This window comes from Lepisosteus oculatus, chromosome 17, assembly GCF_040954835.1.
Source record: "Lepisosteus oculatus isolate fLepOcu1 chromosome 17, fLepOcu1.hap2, whole genome shotgun sequence".
Classification (NCBI taxonomy): Eukaryota; Metazoa; Chordata; class Actinopteri; order Semionotiformes; family Lepisosteidae; genus Lepisosteus; species Lepisosteus oculatus.
Window position 1 is genome coordinate 2,358,582 of NC_090712.1, and position 15,000 is coordinate 2,373,581.

Here is a 15,000-nt window from a genome sequence, read left to right on the forward strand (position 1 = left end):
TAAGTAGGGCGTCTCAATTCAAAACAGGTGACATTTTATTGAGATATTGAGTTGTTTATATTACTTATACTAATAATTGTTATTGTTAATTACACGTATATAGCGCTTTTCTGGACACTCCACTCAAAGTGCTTTACAGGTAAGGGAGATCCCCTCCACCACCAGTGTGCAGCCCCACCTGGATGATGCGACGGCAGAGTGCACCAGTACACTCCCTACACACCAGCTATTAGTGGGGAGAACAGAGTGATGAAGCCAGTTCAGAGATGAGGGTTATTAGGAGGCCATGATTGATAAAGTTCTTGGGAAATTTGGCCAGGACACCGGGGTGATACCCATGCTGTTTTCGAGAAACACCTCAGGAATTGTAATGACTACAGAGAATCAGGACCTCGAATTTAAGTCTCATCCCATATACTATACTGGGGCATTAGGACCCACACAGACCGCTGGGTGAGCGCCCCCTGCTGGCCCCACGAACACCTCTTCCAGCACCAACCTTAGTTTTTCCCAGGAGTCTCGCATCGAGTTATTGAGCAGGCTTACTGAGCTTCAGGAGTCTGCCAGTTGCGTGCTGCAGAGTGATATGGGCGCTGGCGATATGAAGTCATATGAATTCTATCACTAAGTATCATAAAAAAAGTCAGATTTTGTATCTGTATTTCTCAGAGGAAGTGCTTGACATATTCAGGTCTTAGTCTTGCGACATAGGATCAAGTAACATTATCACGCAACTAATACATCATAGGAAACAAGAACAGATCTTGTTGGATTTTAGTGCCTGCTGGAAACACAGGAGTGAACAGAGAAACGCAGCGGAACGAGTTGTGTCGGGGAGTTTTGTGCTGAGGGACGTTTGAGTCGGACGGACTTCGAGGAGCCGGATATTCGGAACGCGTGTGTTTGTGTGTTTTTCGGGAGACTTGCCTTCAGGATGGCGGAGAATAGCCCTGATGAGCACAGGGAAGAAACCGGAGTTTTACTTGGCTTTTTGGAAGAAGCGGAGTATTGGCAACTCCAGAGCCCTCAGTTCCCCAGTAAAGTGGGTGGCAGACCTGCGTGGCTGAGCCAGTCGGACCTACCCAGCCCGTCCGAGCTGGCGTGCGAGAAATGCCAGCTCCCTACAGCCTTTCTACTGCAAGTGTATGCGCCTATTGTCGGGCAGGACCGAAGTTTTCACAGAACGATTTTCCTCTTTTGCTGTAAAACTCCAGCCTGCTATTCTCACAATGACAGTCGCTGTTTTAAAGGTACGCTCCTTGATCACTTAACTAATTGGCTCCAAGTTACCGGCTGCTGTTGAAAACCGATTATTATAATGTATCGTGAACCTTATAATGTAGCAACTCCATTCTGGTTTGGTTACATGTTGCTATTTAAATATTGTTCAATTAACACTAACCGTAAAATCTTGGAGACCACACAAGAGTGCGAGTACTTTCTGACTTCAGTGCTGTTCAATAAATGCTATCCAATGCTATTTAACAGACCAAACTCTTGACGTCGAGGTCCGCACTCTGTCTATTTAAATCCTAAACAGCTGAAGCACGTGTAGAAGAGCTAAACTGGTCCAGTAGCACTTTAATAATGTCAGTTTAAAACTTCTTCCAGATGAAGAGGTGTTAATAACATAAAGAGACGTAGAAACATTTTGGTTTCCACACCAGGGAACCTTTGGACTAGAAGAACAAGGACAGGGCTCAAGAGTTTTATTCTAAAAGTGGTGTGTATGGGTTGCCAGAAACACACAACAGACGTGAGTGTCTATTTTTAAATCAGCCCTCCATAAATTCCCTTTAGGAGCTGATCATAAACCTTAAAAAGAAAAATCCCAGATCTCCCCATCTGTGAATTCTCTCTCTCTCTCTCCCCTATGGGCCCATTCGCACCAACTGTATCCTTTATATTCCCACTGCTTTCCTGCCTCACACCCAAAGACCTGAAGAGGCTCAATAGTTGAATCGGTGGTTTCTCTTTTCTGCCTTTCAGTGCGGACTTAACCTTCGCCTGTTTCTTTGCAGCGGAGACCCACTGATGCAGCTTCCCGCCTGAACATTCTAAAAAGACGTTTTGCCCTAAAGAGAGAGCAGGCAAATAAAAGAGGAAATGACCTCAGTACAAACTAAAACATGAAAGATAAGCCCAGTTAGCTGGTCAATGTTTGGAAGAGGATTGGCACTGTCTCCCCGTTTTCCCCCTAAATGGTTTTGGAAAATCATCTGGCTATAGAACGTTAGACTAAAAGATCGTTCTCATAGCCTTCACAGTAAAACGATTATGCATTGGTACTGTATTTTCAGTGTACAGGAGCCAGTTACCCAGAAGGAATGACTTCTACCCATACGACCCTCCTGAAGAGGAGGAGCCCACAGGAGGTGCCAGCGAGACCTTCGTGCTGGGGTCTGGAGTGAAGCTGTGCAGGGTGTGTGGCTGCCCGGGCACAAAGACATGCTCCCGCTGTCACAGCGCCAACTACTGCAGCAGGCACCACCAGACAGCGGACTGGAAGGCAGGCCATAAGGAGAGGTGTTCCAGCGGCGGTAGGTAGACAGAAGGAGCAAGGTTCTGCTGTGCTCCTGTGCCAGTACAAGTACCATCCATTGAAGCAGGGGCTTACAGTCCTGGTTCCTTCTCGTTTGTCTTCCACCCAAGATCTGATACACAGTTGATCCCTTTATTGTTTTAATATTAGGATTAATTTTGAACTACTTGATTGTCTTCATGCATTTAATGAGTTGGAGGCTGCCTTTTACATATAAGTACGTAATATTGACTTTTAAGTAGGAAAAAAACTGTAAATGTTCTTAGTTCTTATTAGTTTAAGGCTTCAATGAGGTAATGAAGCTTGGCTGGAATGGAAAAAAAAAAACAGTAGTTGTGAGAACCTCCAGGACTGGGAAAACCTGCATTCTTGTTCTTCTGCCAGGGGAAGGCTCTTTCAAATGACCTCCTCTTTCTTCGTTCAGCCCTGTCCGGCGAGCCCAACCCTGTTCACGGTTTTCTCTTCCCCGAATTTGAGCTGGTGACGGAGCCGGAGGAGGTGCCAGTGAGAGATGCTGAAGAGCTCAGCAAACCCCTGGAGGAATCACAGCAGAGCCCGCCGTACAGCCATTTACCCGGTGAAGGTCGGGACAACACTACCACCTCCAGTTTACATAGTTCCAGTTCATTACAATTTTGCAATGTAATCTAGTGCCCTTTCATGAGGTACCGTTCCATAGAGCTTTCATTTTCTGTTTTAGTTAAGAACCATAAAGGAACATGTAAACGTACGCATGACAGATTAGGGTTCTGGAGGTTTCATGGTAACCTGCTGAAGTCGATCTGATGTTGGGAACCAGGTGTAAAAGCACACTGAGCACAAAACCAAAAGCCCTACAAGGCTTACTGTTTCAAATATCTCTACTGCAGGCTTGGAGTCCCCGGACCTGAAGGATCTAGAAACCATGGCTATGCATGAAACCGAAGATCAAAAACTGTTTCAGAAATTTAAACAGAGGACTGCACATGAGCCTCATCAGGTTGGTCTTTTTACAGACCTTAAGGTCCATCAGGTTTTATCACACACTGGTGTTGAGGGTCTCTGTGAGCTTTGTACACACTTGTCCTGCAGAAGATGCAATATTTTATAAAGCGGACCTTTAGAACTGGTTTGAACTGGATTGGAAGAATGACAAGGGTTACTATGTAATTCTATACTGTTAATTGGAATGTGTGCTACGAACCTAAGTAACCAATTGTATTAAAAGACGTTATCTTTAGCAAATAGGGAAGCTGGAAGATGACAGAAAAATATTTAAGGACTGTTCTAGTTAACTTTGAGAAAAACACACCGAGCGTCTCTGTGTGTTTCGCTCCCATGCGCATGAAATAACTTCTTTTAACATGAGACAGACTCCCGACTGTCTTTTAAGGGGAAGCGGGAAACATTTCTCCAAGACCTTTATCAGCCGGGTTTCAGTCCCAAAGCCTGGCAGCTGTTCGTGTTGCTTTTAAAGTTAGCTAATTTCAGCTATATCTTTTTACAATCAATCCACTGAGTATTGAAGTTGTCAAAACGTTTGCTGTACGGATGTAGAGCATGTATTTCTAACCCAAGCAAAAACCAACAGCTAACAGGGTTATTATTCCTTATCTTTCAGTGAAAAATGAATTTAAGCACAAGGTTTTTTTCTCTCAACTTGTAGGTGTTACGGTATTGCAGAAAGGGCAGTCCGCTCTGGGTTTCTGCTGAACATCGTCCTCAGGAAAAGGACATCCCAAACTGCTCATGTGGAGCCAGACGTGTCTTTGAATTTCAGGTGCAAGGATTTTTCTCAGAGACTTCCGTCAAATAAAACGTCCCTAAAATGAAAAATCACTTCTCTAGTTCTATAGTTTCCAAAACTTAGTTAACATTGTCTAAAGGAAGACCAAATAAACCTCAAAGTGACCCATTGTCTTTTGTAACCAAGGTCTGATATTAATGGCATTCTTTCTGCTCGTGTGCCCTTTCAGGTTATGCCCCAGTTACTCAACCATCTGAAGGTGGACACCCTGCAAGAAAGCATTGACTGGGGAGTCCTGGCTGTCTATACTTGTACAGAAACCTGCGAGCAAGGCAACAGCTATACTGCAGAGTTCATCTGGAAACAGGACTTTGCTGCAGACCCCAGAAATACTGAGGACTGAGTGACGTATGGAGCAGAAACAACAGGAGGGAATAATCTTAATGACTACTGGAGCTCTACCTGGTATCTGTGACTCACTGATGATTTTAAATAAACCCAGTTTGGGACGTCCCTTCATAAAGTGAGGATTATAACAGATAACCCTCCCTTCTTGCCCCTTGATACTGGATGACATGAATTACAAAAGCTCAGTAAAATAAATCTGCAGAAAGTCTACTTGTGCAGCTTTCTCCAACTGTGTTATGTATGCTATAAATGTATTTTATGCTGAACTTCAGTAAAAGCACTCAGAATTGACGTTTTAAGTGCTTCTATCAATATAAGTTTGAAATTCTTCTACAGTGTTCAAGCCTGTTTTCTAGAGCTGAACTTTCTCTGTTTTTCTCTGTAAACTGAATTGCAAAACAGAAAAGACAAACTGAATACATCAACATATTCTATCCACTAAGAATTCATTTAACCTTGAGCTATTTACGGCTCAGCCATATACTGTATTCATAAAACATTTTAGTGTAATAAACGTTTTTGAGGAGCAGCTGTGTAAAATTAAAACTGTCTTTAAAGAAGTTTAATTCTAAATAACTGCCAATGAAGTTGTACATTAATTTCTTTGCCAAGGTACAACCCACTATACAATAATTTCACCAAATGTTTTAAGTATAACCTGCACAATGTTAAAAGATACCCTCAAGATAAGTTACCAGCAATCAACTGAGCTAGACCAAATGGCCTCTTGTCAGTCATACTGTTTTTACACTTTGAAATGAAAGTTGTTATTCATACTGTACATTAATTAAAAACCATGTCTGAGGCTTACCACTGTTTGTGTGTACAGACAGTATACAAACAGGTACTGGATCATCCCATCCTGAGAACATTCCAACATTCACGCAGACTACAGAAAGAACACAACCTCCATAATGAAATGATTTAATTGTGTACAGTATGACAAATACACAAAAGTAAAAATGCACCTGGGAAAAAAACTTCTGGACACCATTGAAATACTGTACTTTGCACAGCCAGAGCTTGGGAAGCATCAAAGCCACATATAGCTATATACAAGGAGTACCTTTTCAATTCTAATCCAATTGGAGGGAAGACGCATATAAAGATTCTCAGGGGAGTTTTTAACTGCTTTATTGGGAGTAAGTTCGAAAATGATTAAATGCCCCTGCAAGAAATATATACACATTTGTAAAAAATAAATAAAGGACGATTTGCAGGTACAGTAACTTTAAATTCCCAGGTTCTGTTTCTCAGGTGAGACAAGTCCTTACTCTTTATAAATTTCAACCTTGCCACCTTCTAAAATGATAAAAAAACGGCATCCCTAGGTCTTCATTAAATCATATACATTGTGATTTTACCATAATGCCTAACAATTTAAAGAATGTGGAAAAATTATAAAAATAGCTCCATTTTAAGCTTTGATATTTTATGATAGTATTATATTGTAGTCTGTAGTCGTTACTGAAGTTATATTTAATACTCTGAACTTGGACCAACTAGACTTGCATTAACTTGGTAAAAAAACTTCTTGTTCATTCCTACAAAAATTTCTGAGCACAGAAACTTAACATTCAGGTCTTTGAAGAACGTCTGACAAAGGAATGTATGGAAAATCCCAATATGTTTACATTTAAATGCCTGGTAAAAACAATATTAAAATGAAGATTAAACTTAAAACACTTAAAAAATGTATTTTAAAAACTAATGTAGCTTGGTTGACGATTCTTCTCCTGAAGTACCAGGCAAGACAACTTATTTAAAAGCAAATCTGACAGCTAAAATAAAGCGGGCTCCTAGAATTCCTCACCACAGGAAGGCAGTGCAGGAATTCCAACTTCATTCCCATTAATAACACACCTCAGTCTTCCATGAGGCCAAGTCCCAAGTTCATGGATGATAACACTACTGAATTTCTTGAGGGAAAAAAAAAAGCAAAGGTTTTTCATAAAACCAGTTACGTGGTCTTCCTGAATCCTTTTAAGATGGGATAGATGTTTTCAAATGCTTCGTAAATTTCTGCTCTCACCTTTGCACCTGGGAACAAAGGTGGAAAATGAATGGAAATCGTCATTCGTACAGCACTAGTGTTGACATGTCAATCTGTACACGCTCTTGATATCCCAAAAAACATTTAAGTCAGCCACAATGGCGCACTCACAAATTGTACTATGTTTTTCTCTTTGGTATGTTAATCTTCAGCTACACATGAACAAGTACTTGTGAAAATGGTATCTGTTACAAGGTACTTGGCTCAAGAGACAAAACTGTACACTTCGTTTCTTTTCCACTGTGCAAATACACTTCTATTTGACCTACTAATCAGTTTGATAATCTATAAATATGATAAATGTTACAGCTATTAGGATTCACAACAAATGATTTATTCTTCAATTATAGTCATTGAATGCAGCAAAATCTTACCTGTTAGTACAACTTTTCCAGACACAAATATTAAAAGTACAATTCTGGGCTTGATCATTCTGTAAATTAAGCCTGGGAACAACTCGGGCTCATAGCTAAAAAATAAAAATGATAAGTCATTTAAAGATATTCGTAGAAATATGGTCAAGAGAAGAAAAGGAAAATATCAAGGACAATATTTATAGAAATTTCAAAAAAATATTATTCAGAGTTACTACTGCACCCCCACAATGAGAGTGGTCTTCACAATCCAGTTTAGCGACCCCAGGAACAACAATGCTGTTTCATTAGGGCATAATGGTATACTGGCACTCATCTTCTTGCTATCTGAATCTCCTTACTTGCTCTTACATCCCAAAGGACTGAATAAAATAGTTTCTTATTGTACATTCAGAAAACAGCACAGTCTACTTTCTTTAAAACAGTGCTTTTGTACACAAACACCCAATTGTGATGTTTTATAAAAGTGTGCATGACATACCTGCTAAACTGCTGATGTGTTAGGACCAGACCTTCAAGTCTTATAGGGAACTTGACATCGCAGCTTCCCACCATATTCTGAATCTTAAAATCCAGGAACTTTGCTGGAAAGCCCAACTTCTGGACCACTCTGGCATATTTTCTGGCTGCCAATCGTGACTGTTCCTCACTGTGAGCAGAGGAAAGAAATGCAGGTACAGTGTGATGTGCAGTAAAGATTTGCAGGTACAAGCAGGCAGGCAAGAGGCAAGTGAACACAGGTGATCAAAGGGTGTCTCTGATGATTAACTTCACGGTAAATAATGAAACCATAATTGATCAATATTCAGCAGCCATAGAGCACAGCACAAAGGTAGGAGGAAAGGAAGAGGAAAAGAGACTCCTAACAGGCTAAAAGAACTGTTAATCTTTTTTTTTGAAGAGCAAAGACGACAAGATGGTCCGATTCTAGTTTTCCAACTCCTCGAAGGTAGAGACAAAGTCAGCCCAGTGGACACAATAAACAGTGAAACACAAGCCAGGGGACATGTGAAAGTGCATTTAATACAGAGAACAGGAGGCACATCTTCACCCAAAGGGTTATGTGATTATCCTTATGAAGCCCAGAGCTTCAAGTCTGAAAGCAGGATATCTGATGACGCACCTCTTTGCTCCAGTGCACACCATCTTCCCAGAGCTGAAGATGAGGGCAGTTGTTCTTGGTTCCCGTATTCTCATAATTACGGCTGCAAATCGCTACAAGGCAAAAAAAGTTGTTAATCTTTTTCCCCAACAAAAAAAAAATCACAATCCTTAGTACTCCCAATAAATAGTAAAGTGGTTTGGGAAACATTTTGTTTCATACAACTTTCAGGGCTGTGTACATCACGATTCAAGAGATCACTGATCAGAAATAAAGAAAGGCTTTGAACAGTCAACATGTGCATGTCTTCAACAAGCTCTCGATTTACAATGAAATACCCAGGAGGAAGACACACAGCACAGTTTGTAATAACAGGGTTAACACCTACAGCAGTTTCACAGACTCCAATTACCATCAGTCCTGGACTATCTAATGTGCATTTAGATAAACTAATCCAGGGCTACTTCTAATAGGGGGGTGGGTGCACGAAAGTCTCCTCTTATTAGTGGAAAAACCTCAAAATAAACATCTTACCTTTGGATTATATTCAGCATTTCTGGCTCGCAGTGCTATTGTTTTTAGGTCGAGCTTACAGCCCAGGTTTACAGTGGACACTATATTTCTAAAAGAGAAGCAGAGTGGGATATTCAATTGGTTAAAAAAAACAAAAGGCATATAGTGATAAGTGATAAGCCAGCAGCCATATCACTCTGCAACTCACATCTGGCAGCCCACTGGAGCTCAGCAGGTGTGAGCCTGGTCAGTACCTGGATGGGAGACCTCCTGGGAAAAACTAAGGTTGCTGCTGGAAGAGGTGTTAGTGGGGCCAGCAGGGGGCGCTCACCCTGTGGTCCATGTGGGTCCTAATGCCCCAGTATAGTGACGGGGACACTATACTGTAAACAGGTGCTGTCCTTCGGATGAGACGTAAAACCGAGGTCCTGACTCTCTGTGATCATTAAAAATCCCAGGGCGTCTCTCGAAAGAAGTAGGGGTGTAACCCCGGCGTCCTGGCCAAATTTCCCATTGGCCCTTACAAATCATGGCCTCCTAATAATCTTCATCTATAAATTGGCTTTATTACTCTGCTCTTCTCCCCACTGAGAGCTGGTGTGTGGTGAGCGTTCTGGCGCACTATGGCTGCCGTCGCATCATCCATGTGGGGCTACAGACTGGTGGTGGTGGAGGGGATCCCCATTACCTGTAAAGCACTTTGAGTGGAGTGTCCAGAAAAGCGCTATATAAGTGTAAGCTATTATTAATTATTATATACAACCTCACTGTCAGTGAATAAATACTTTTTGTTTTCTAATGGCAACCATACTAAAACTGACAAACTGCATTTCTGTAATACGTTCATTTAATTGATTTTGCTCTTATTTCCATGACGGTGGCACTGCTTCGGAGTGCACTATGCCCCGTTTCCCCTGGCTTCTTCCATTTCTAGCCGAGGCATCCAGTCTGAACAAGCTATTTAGACACATTCAATTATCAGTATCTGCTCGACAATCCCCAATGACTGCTTCATGTCGGCAGCGCATAAAGCTGCCAATCAAAAGCAATCTTTTGAAACGCTTTGCTGCAGGCACTTAAAAATCAGAGTTCTTGCCTATTCGTTTTTTTAAGCATGAAACACACTGCTCAAACAGATTCCTATCTGGAGACAGACTTAGCCAGTCTAAGGTTCTCCATTTTTATCTTCTGATATATTCCTTGGTTGCCTTCAATCACCGTTATGCTGCATGGCGAATCTTCACCCAATAGGTATGAATGCATTCTCTTCTACACAAGCAGACCAATGCTTCTGTGAACATTAGAATGTTGTTTTTGCAGCCATTGTTACATCGGTAAAAACAAGACAGCCAGTTCCAGAGGCTGCAGTAAGTGAAAGGTCATACTTAAGGACACACCTACTATTGAAGAGAGATGCAGAGGAACTAATGTTAATAATAATAATAATAATAATAATAATAATAATTGCTTACAGTTATATAGCGCTTTTCTGGACACTCCACTCAAAGCGCTTTACAGACAATGGGGATCCCCTCCACCATTGATACTTGGAGTTTCTCTATGTATGGACTCAGTGGCCTGTTCATTATGGGGAAAATTGGTCAGAGCACAACAATACAATGAAGCATCTGATGTCTAACACAGCATGGCAGAAAGGCAGGTTTGGTCAGCAGTTCTGTGTAGTGTGGTCCTATTCTTTTGCACCTGTAGAGGGCTCAACAGCCGAACAGTGTTTCTTCTCAGCGAGGAATTAAACATTATTTGTTCCCGGTTCTAAAGCATGCATTTCATTAGTTTGCAGTTAAATCAATCCAATTTAGATTTCGCACACAAATCTGCCCAGCACACAGATCCAGCTGGCTGCGATATACGGAGCTAATCTTGTACCACCGCAGGCAGAAGACTCAGCCTGCAAGCTCGAGGAGCTGGGGCACGAGCCCTGGCGAGAGGGTGAGGAGGACGGAGGGGGTACTCACTGGAGCTGGGGCACGATGCCGGAGCTCTCGGACGCAGGCGTGGCCGGGGTGATAGGGGTCATGGGGGTGAGTGGGGTGGTGTACATGGGGGTGTTTCCGGGAAGGGCGGTGGTCGTGACGGTCTGGGAATGATAGAGCTGTGGCGTCTGGCCTGAGGAAGCTTGCACCACGCCCTGCTGGGACGTGGACTGCTGCTGCTGCTGCTGTTGCTGTTGTTGTTGCTGCTGCTGCTGTTGTTGTTGTTGCTGCCGCTGCTGCTCCTCCAGCAGAGAGAGGCTGTTGGTGCTCTGAACGGGCTGTGGCGTCAGCCCCGTGCCGTAGGGCATCATGGGGCTGAACAGAGGCATGCCAGGCGTCATGGCACCCTGAAGGAGCAAACAGGACACTATGAGAGGATGGCACAGGGAGCTGAAGAAACTCTGGAGGAAAAAAACAGTCAAGAGGCTATTTGAACTTCATTTAAACAGCATGCAGTCAGATACTGTTGTTTATTTGTCAGTTTCTGTTTTGATTTGGCCACACCGGTTGTTCTCATCGGCCATGCCAATAAAGCCCCTTGAATTGAAATTGAATTGAAAACCGGTTCTTCATCAACAGACCAGCCCTTCTGTTGCTCTTGAGAAACCAGGGAAGTGACATTCCCCTCGACTGATTAAATAAACACTGTCGCCAGGACGGAAAACCTTGTACTTTTCAACCCTATACAAATACACTGAACTAGCAATTAAACACCTTTCCCCATTTCACTGCTATCAAACAAACCCAAATCCAAACGCCTACTTGGCCTACTATGTTCTGGGGTAAGACGCAGAATGGATAGTTACAGGAACGATTTAAAGACATCATGCATGATATCACTCTCTTGCTGTCAAAGACTATACTTCTACCATGGCGCTCCAATTACAGTGCATAAATAAATGTGATCAGGGAACCTTTATTCTGACTAAATATAAAATATAAGCTGGAGCAGTGCTGAACTTGAAATACATGTCTGTAACAGTAGTTTGCATTTTTTCAGCAAATTAAGTGAAAACGAAATGCTTGAATTTCCAACACTACTGAACACTCAGGAGATCTTTGCAATGTCCACCCTGTTCACTGATCCCACTCCGATTCTCCTCGTGTGGAACCCCTCCTTCTCACCTGCGGAGACGCCAGGCCTTGTGCATATGGGGGCAAGCTGTTGTTCTGTTCCATTCTCTCCCGAGCCAAGCGTCACCAGAGAAACACCTCTGAAGGGCTTCTTCCACCTTTTGTCCGCAACTAAACTAACTGCAGCCAACACCAGTCATTCAGTTGAGACGTCCTGACAAAGGGCCTCTTCGAAACCTGAAATAAGAGGAAACAAAATACATCGCACGATGTTCCAAACAGAGAAGGACAAGTTCTAACAATGCACCTCTTAGTTACGGAAAGTAAAAGATGTAAGATTTTTTGGATGAGACAACTTCCAAAGAAATGTTTTATCTTGACACGTTGGCCATTGTATGAGTGAGATACATTAAGCATTTTAACACAACTGGTGCAGTACAGAGAAGTGGTTCTCAGCTCGTGACTGGGGGGAGGTCTGTCTCTTCTGGTGTTTGCTCCACTTGCTATCTTAATCAGGCAAAGTGGTCCCTTCAATTGATTTTCCAGCTTGATTTGACCATTAAATAGCTTGTCCACATAATTCTGTACTCAGATTTTGTTTTAGAAAATACTGCCAAGAAATCTCCATTCAGTATCTCCTCAACATGCTTAATTAAGTGGTTCTGGCATTTTTGTGTCTAAACAGTTCTCACGAAGTAATACATTATTTAGGTACAGGTACATGTGAGAACACTTTATCAAACCCTCCAACCAATAAAGGCCATTTTGTGTTCTCCAAAGACCCAATTACATACAATCCATACACCTGAATGAGTGCAGAAAAGGTTTTGGGGTCCATGTGCATCAACAACTCCGTAAATGCTCTTATGAAATTAACAGAATATCTTAATCAGCTACAGCTCTATCTGCCTAGATAATCACAATGTCATCCTGAAAGAAAACCAGAAAGACCTGGAGGTCCTCCAGGTTCTGATGTGTACAGCACTAGTGTACAATGATTTGTGCATTAGATTAACCTAGAAGCCATGTCACTCTGCAACTCACAACTGGCAGCCCACTGGAGCTCAGCAGGTGTGAGCCTGGCCAGTACCTGGATGGGAGACCTCCTGGGAAAAACTAAGGTTGCTGCTGGAAGAGGTGTTAGTGGGGCCGGCAGGGGGCGCTCACCCTGCGGTCCATGTGGATCCTAATGCCCCAGTATAGTGAGGGGGACACTATACTGTAAACAGGCGCCGTCCTTCGGATGAAAACCGAGGTTCTGACTCTTTGCGGTCATTAAAAATCCCAGGGCGTTTCTCGAAGAGAGTAGGCGTGTAACCCCTGGCCAAATTTCCTATTGGCCCTTACCAATCATGGCCTCCTAATAATAATCTCCATCTATGAATTGGCTTCATCACTCTGCTCTCCTCCCCACTGAGAGCTGGTGTGTGGTGAGCGTTCTGGCGCACTATGGCTGCCGTCACATCATCCAGGTGGGGCTGCACACTGGTGGTGGTGGAGGGGATCCCCCATTACCTGTAAAGCGCTTTGAGTGGAGTGTCCAGAAAAGCTCTATATAAGTGTAAGCAATTATTATTACTACGATGGTTACAATGGTATGTTCTCCCTGTATTCACATTGGCTTTCTTCCCACAGTACAAATGCTGGTGGGTTAATTGGCTTCTTGGAAAATTGGCCCAGGTGCGAGTGTGTGCGTTTGTGTCTGTCTGTGCCCTGTGATGGACTGGTGTCCCATCCAGGGTGTACCCCGTCATACACCTGTTTCTGGGCAGGATAGGCTCTGGCTCCCCCCTGACCCCAAACTGGAAGAGGCAGTTTAGGAAATGGGTAGATGGATTTGTTTACATCCCCAAGCACTAAATTATAAAAGGTCATTATTTTCTTATTTTTTTAGTCATCCTGGACAAAAACCAGGATGTTACTTAAGGCTTTTTACAGTTGATGACTCAACACACTCAGTACATTAAGGTAATGTACTATACAGGGTATAGTCACACATTACACCAAGCTACAGGTATTACACCTATGCAGTTAAATAATTAGGCCTTTGATGTAACTGACAGCTCAGGCTGGAACCCCTGATGGTTAAACATCTCAGTTAAATGTCCCATCAGAAGGATATATGGCACTGCCTGAGTTTTTTTATACTGGTCTTGGGGACCCACCGTGTCTGCCGATCTTCATTCCATTTGATAACACTCTTCAATGAACTCGACTAATAATTGTCTTGCTTAGTCCTCTAATAAATAGTTTGCAGCTTTGACAGCAGAAGACCGAGCCGGGCAGAGCGCAGTTCAACGACAACGCGAAGCAACGAGACCCAGCCCTCCACCAAAACACGGTCCTGACAGCAGTGTCGAAATGTTGGCACCAAAGCCAGTTCTTACTTAACTCTTACTTACCCACCTGCTAAATCGGAGACACTAATGCAACTAGGTTTTCCAGCACCCAGGTTCTGGAGCTGATGTAGACATTGCAGAAGGACATTACAGCAGTGTTGGACCAGCGCATATTAACAGATTTATTCATCGAGAAACCTCTCTTCGCCACCGCTGTAGTATCGCCTTTGTGTCGTAGTTGACGAAGTGCAAAACCATGCACCTTAAGTAACCATGCCAGTTAGTCTTTAAATCATGGGTTTAAATGATTTTAAATCAGAGCCGTTACTTTCCTAGTATGGGGCACTGCAGATATGCGAGATAAAGAACAAATGCACTATAAAACAACGCTCAGTGCATAATTATCTATAAATAAAAAAGCGAGTTAAAAATTATAGCTGACCGCAACAAACATACAATCTTCGCGAGCACGTATCTTTTACGTTTGAAGGCGTAAAATTCATTTTAGGGCTGTTTATAAATGACTTGGCAGTTATACCCAAATACATTTTAAACAAATTAATTGCAAAATAATCCCGCTCACACACATACAATTTCCTTCTGGTACCCGACGGCCCCGACGTGTAGCGAGACATTCCTTCGCAAAATAAACACACCCTCGCTATCTAGGCTCATTACTGTCTCCCAAACACAGAAAATAAACGGTTAGCCCCTTCGTCCCGTTTCCCCTCACCTTTTTACGCCTCTGTCTCTGCAGCAGCTCTTGTTTTTTCGACCGCTCACTACCGCAAAAAAAACCCTCCTTCTCTCCCAGCAAACTGCGCGCAAACTTCCTGTAGCGCCGAGTTGTCCTTCCGGAACAGCCGTGCAAAACT

The 15,000-nt window shown here is 42.8% G+C and overlaps 2 protein-coding genes across 4 annotated transcripts; one reads left to right on the top strand and one right to left on the bottom strand.

Annotated features, from left to right (window-relative positions):
- Window positions 1–806: 806 nt before the first annotated feature.
- pdcd2 (programmed cell death 2) lies at window positions 807–5,486 on the top strand. 2 transcript variants are annotated; one of them, XM_069180009.1, is made up of 6 exons: window positions 807–1,250; window positions 2,301–2,540; window positions 2,967–3,119; window positions 3,412–3,521; window positions 4,188–4,301; window positions 4,498–5,486. In XM_069180009.1, the coding sequence occupies exons 1-6, from the start codon at window positions 935–937 to the stop codon at window positions 4,669–4,671; spliced, it is 1,107 nt and encodes a 368-aa protein (XP_069036110.1). In that variant the 5' UTR covers window positions 807–934; the 3' UTR covers window positions 4,672–5,486. The 2 variants fall into 2 exon arrangements, with proteins under 2 accessions (XP_069036110.1, XP_015217969.2); XM_015362483.2 differs by having other exon boundaries at window positions 818–1,250; window positions 2,967–3,125.
- A 100-nt stretch (window positions 5,487–5,586) lies between these two features.
- Window positions 5,587–14,953, bottom strand: tbp (TATA box binding protein). Of its 2 annotated transcripts, none has more exons than XM_006638406.3 (8): window positions 14,859–14,953; window positions 11,838–12,023; window positions 10,695–11,059; window positions 8,740–8,827; window positions 8,227–8,318; window positions 7,585–7,752; window positions 7,104–7,198; window positions 5,587–6,716 (listed from the first exon to the last, which is right to left on the bottom strand). In XM_006638406.3, the coding sequence occupies exons 2-8, from the start codon at window positions 11,889–11,891 to the stop codon at window positions 6,637–6,639; spliced, it is 942 nt and encodes a 313-aa protein (XP_006638469.1). In that variant the 5' UTR covers window positions 11,892–12,023; window positions 14,859–14,953; the 3' UTR covers window positions 5,587–6,636. The 2 variants fall into 2 exon arrangements, with proteins under 2 accessions (XP_006638469.1, XP_015217970.1); XM_015362484.2 differs by lacking the exon at window positions 14,859–14,953 and adding an exon at window positions 14,193–14,295.
- Window positions 14,954–15,000: the final 47 nt, after the last annotated feature.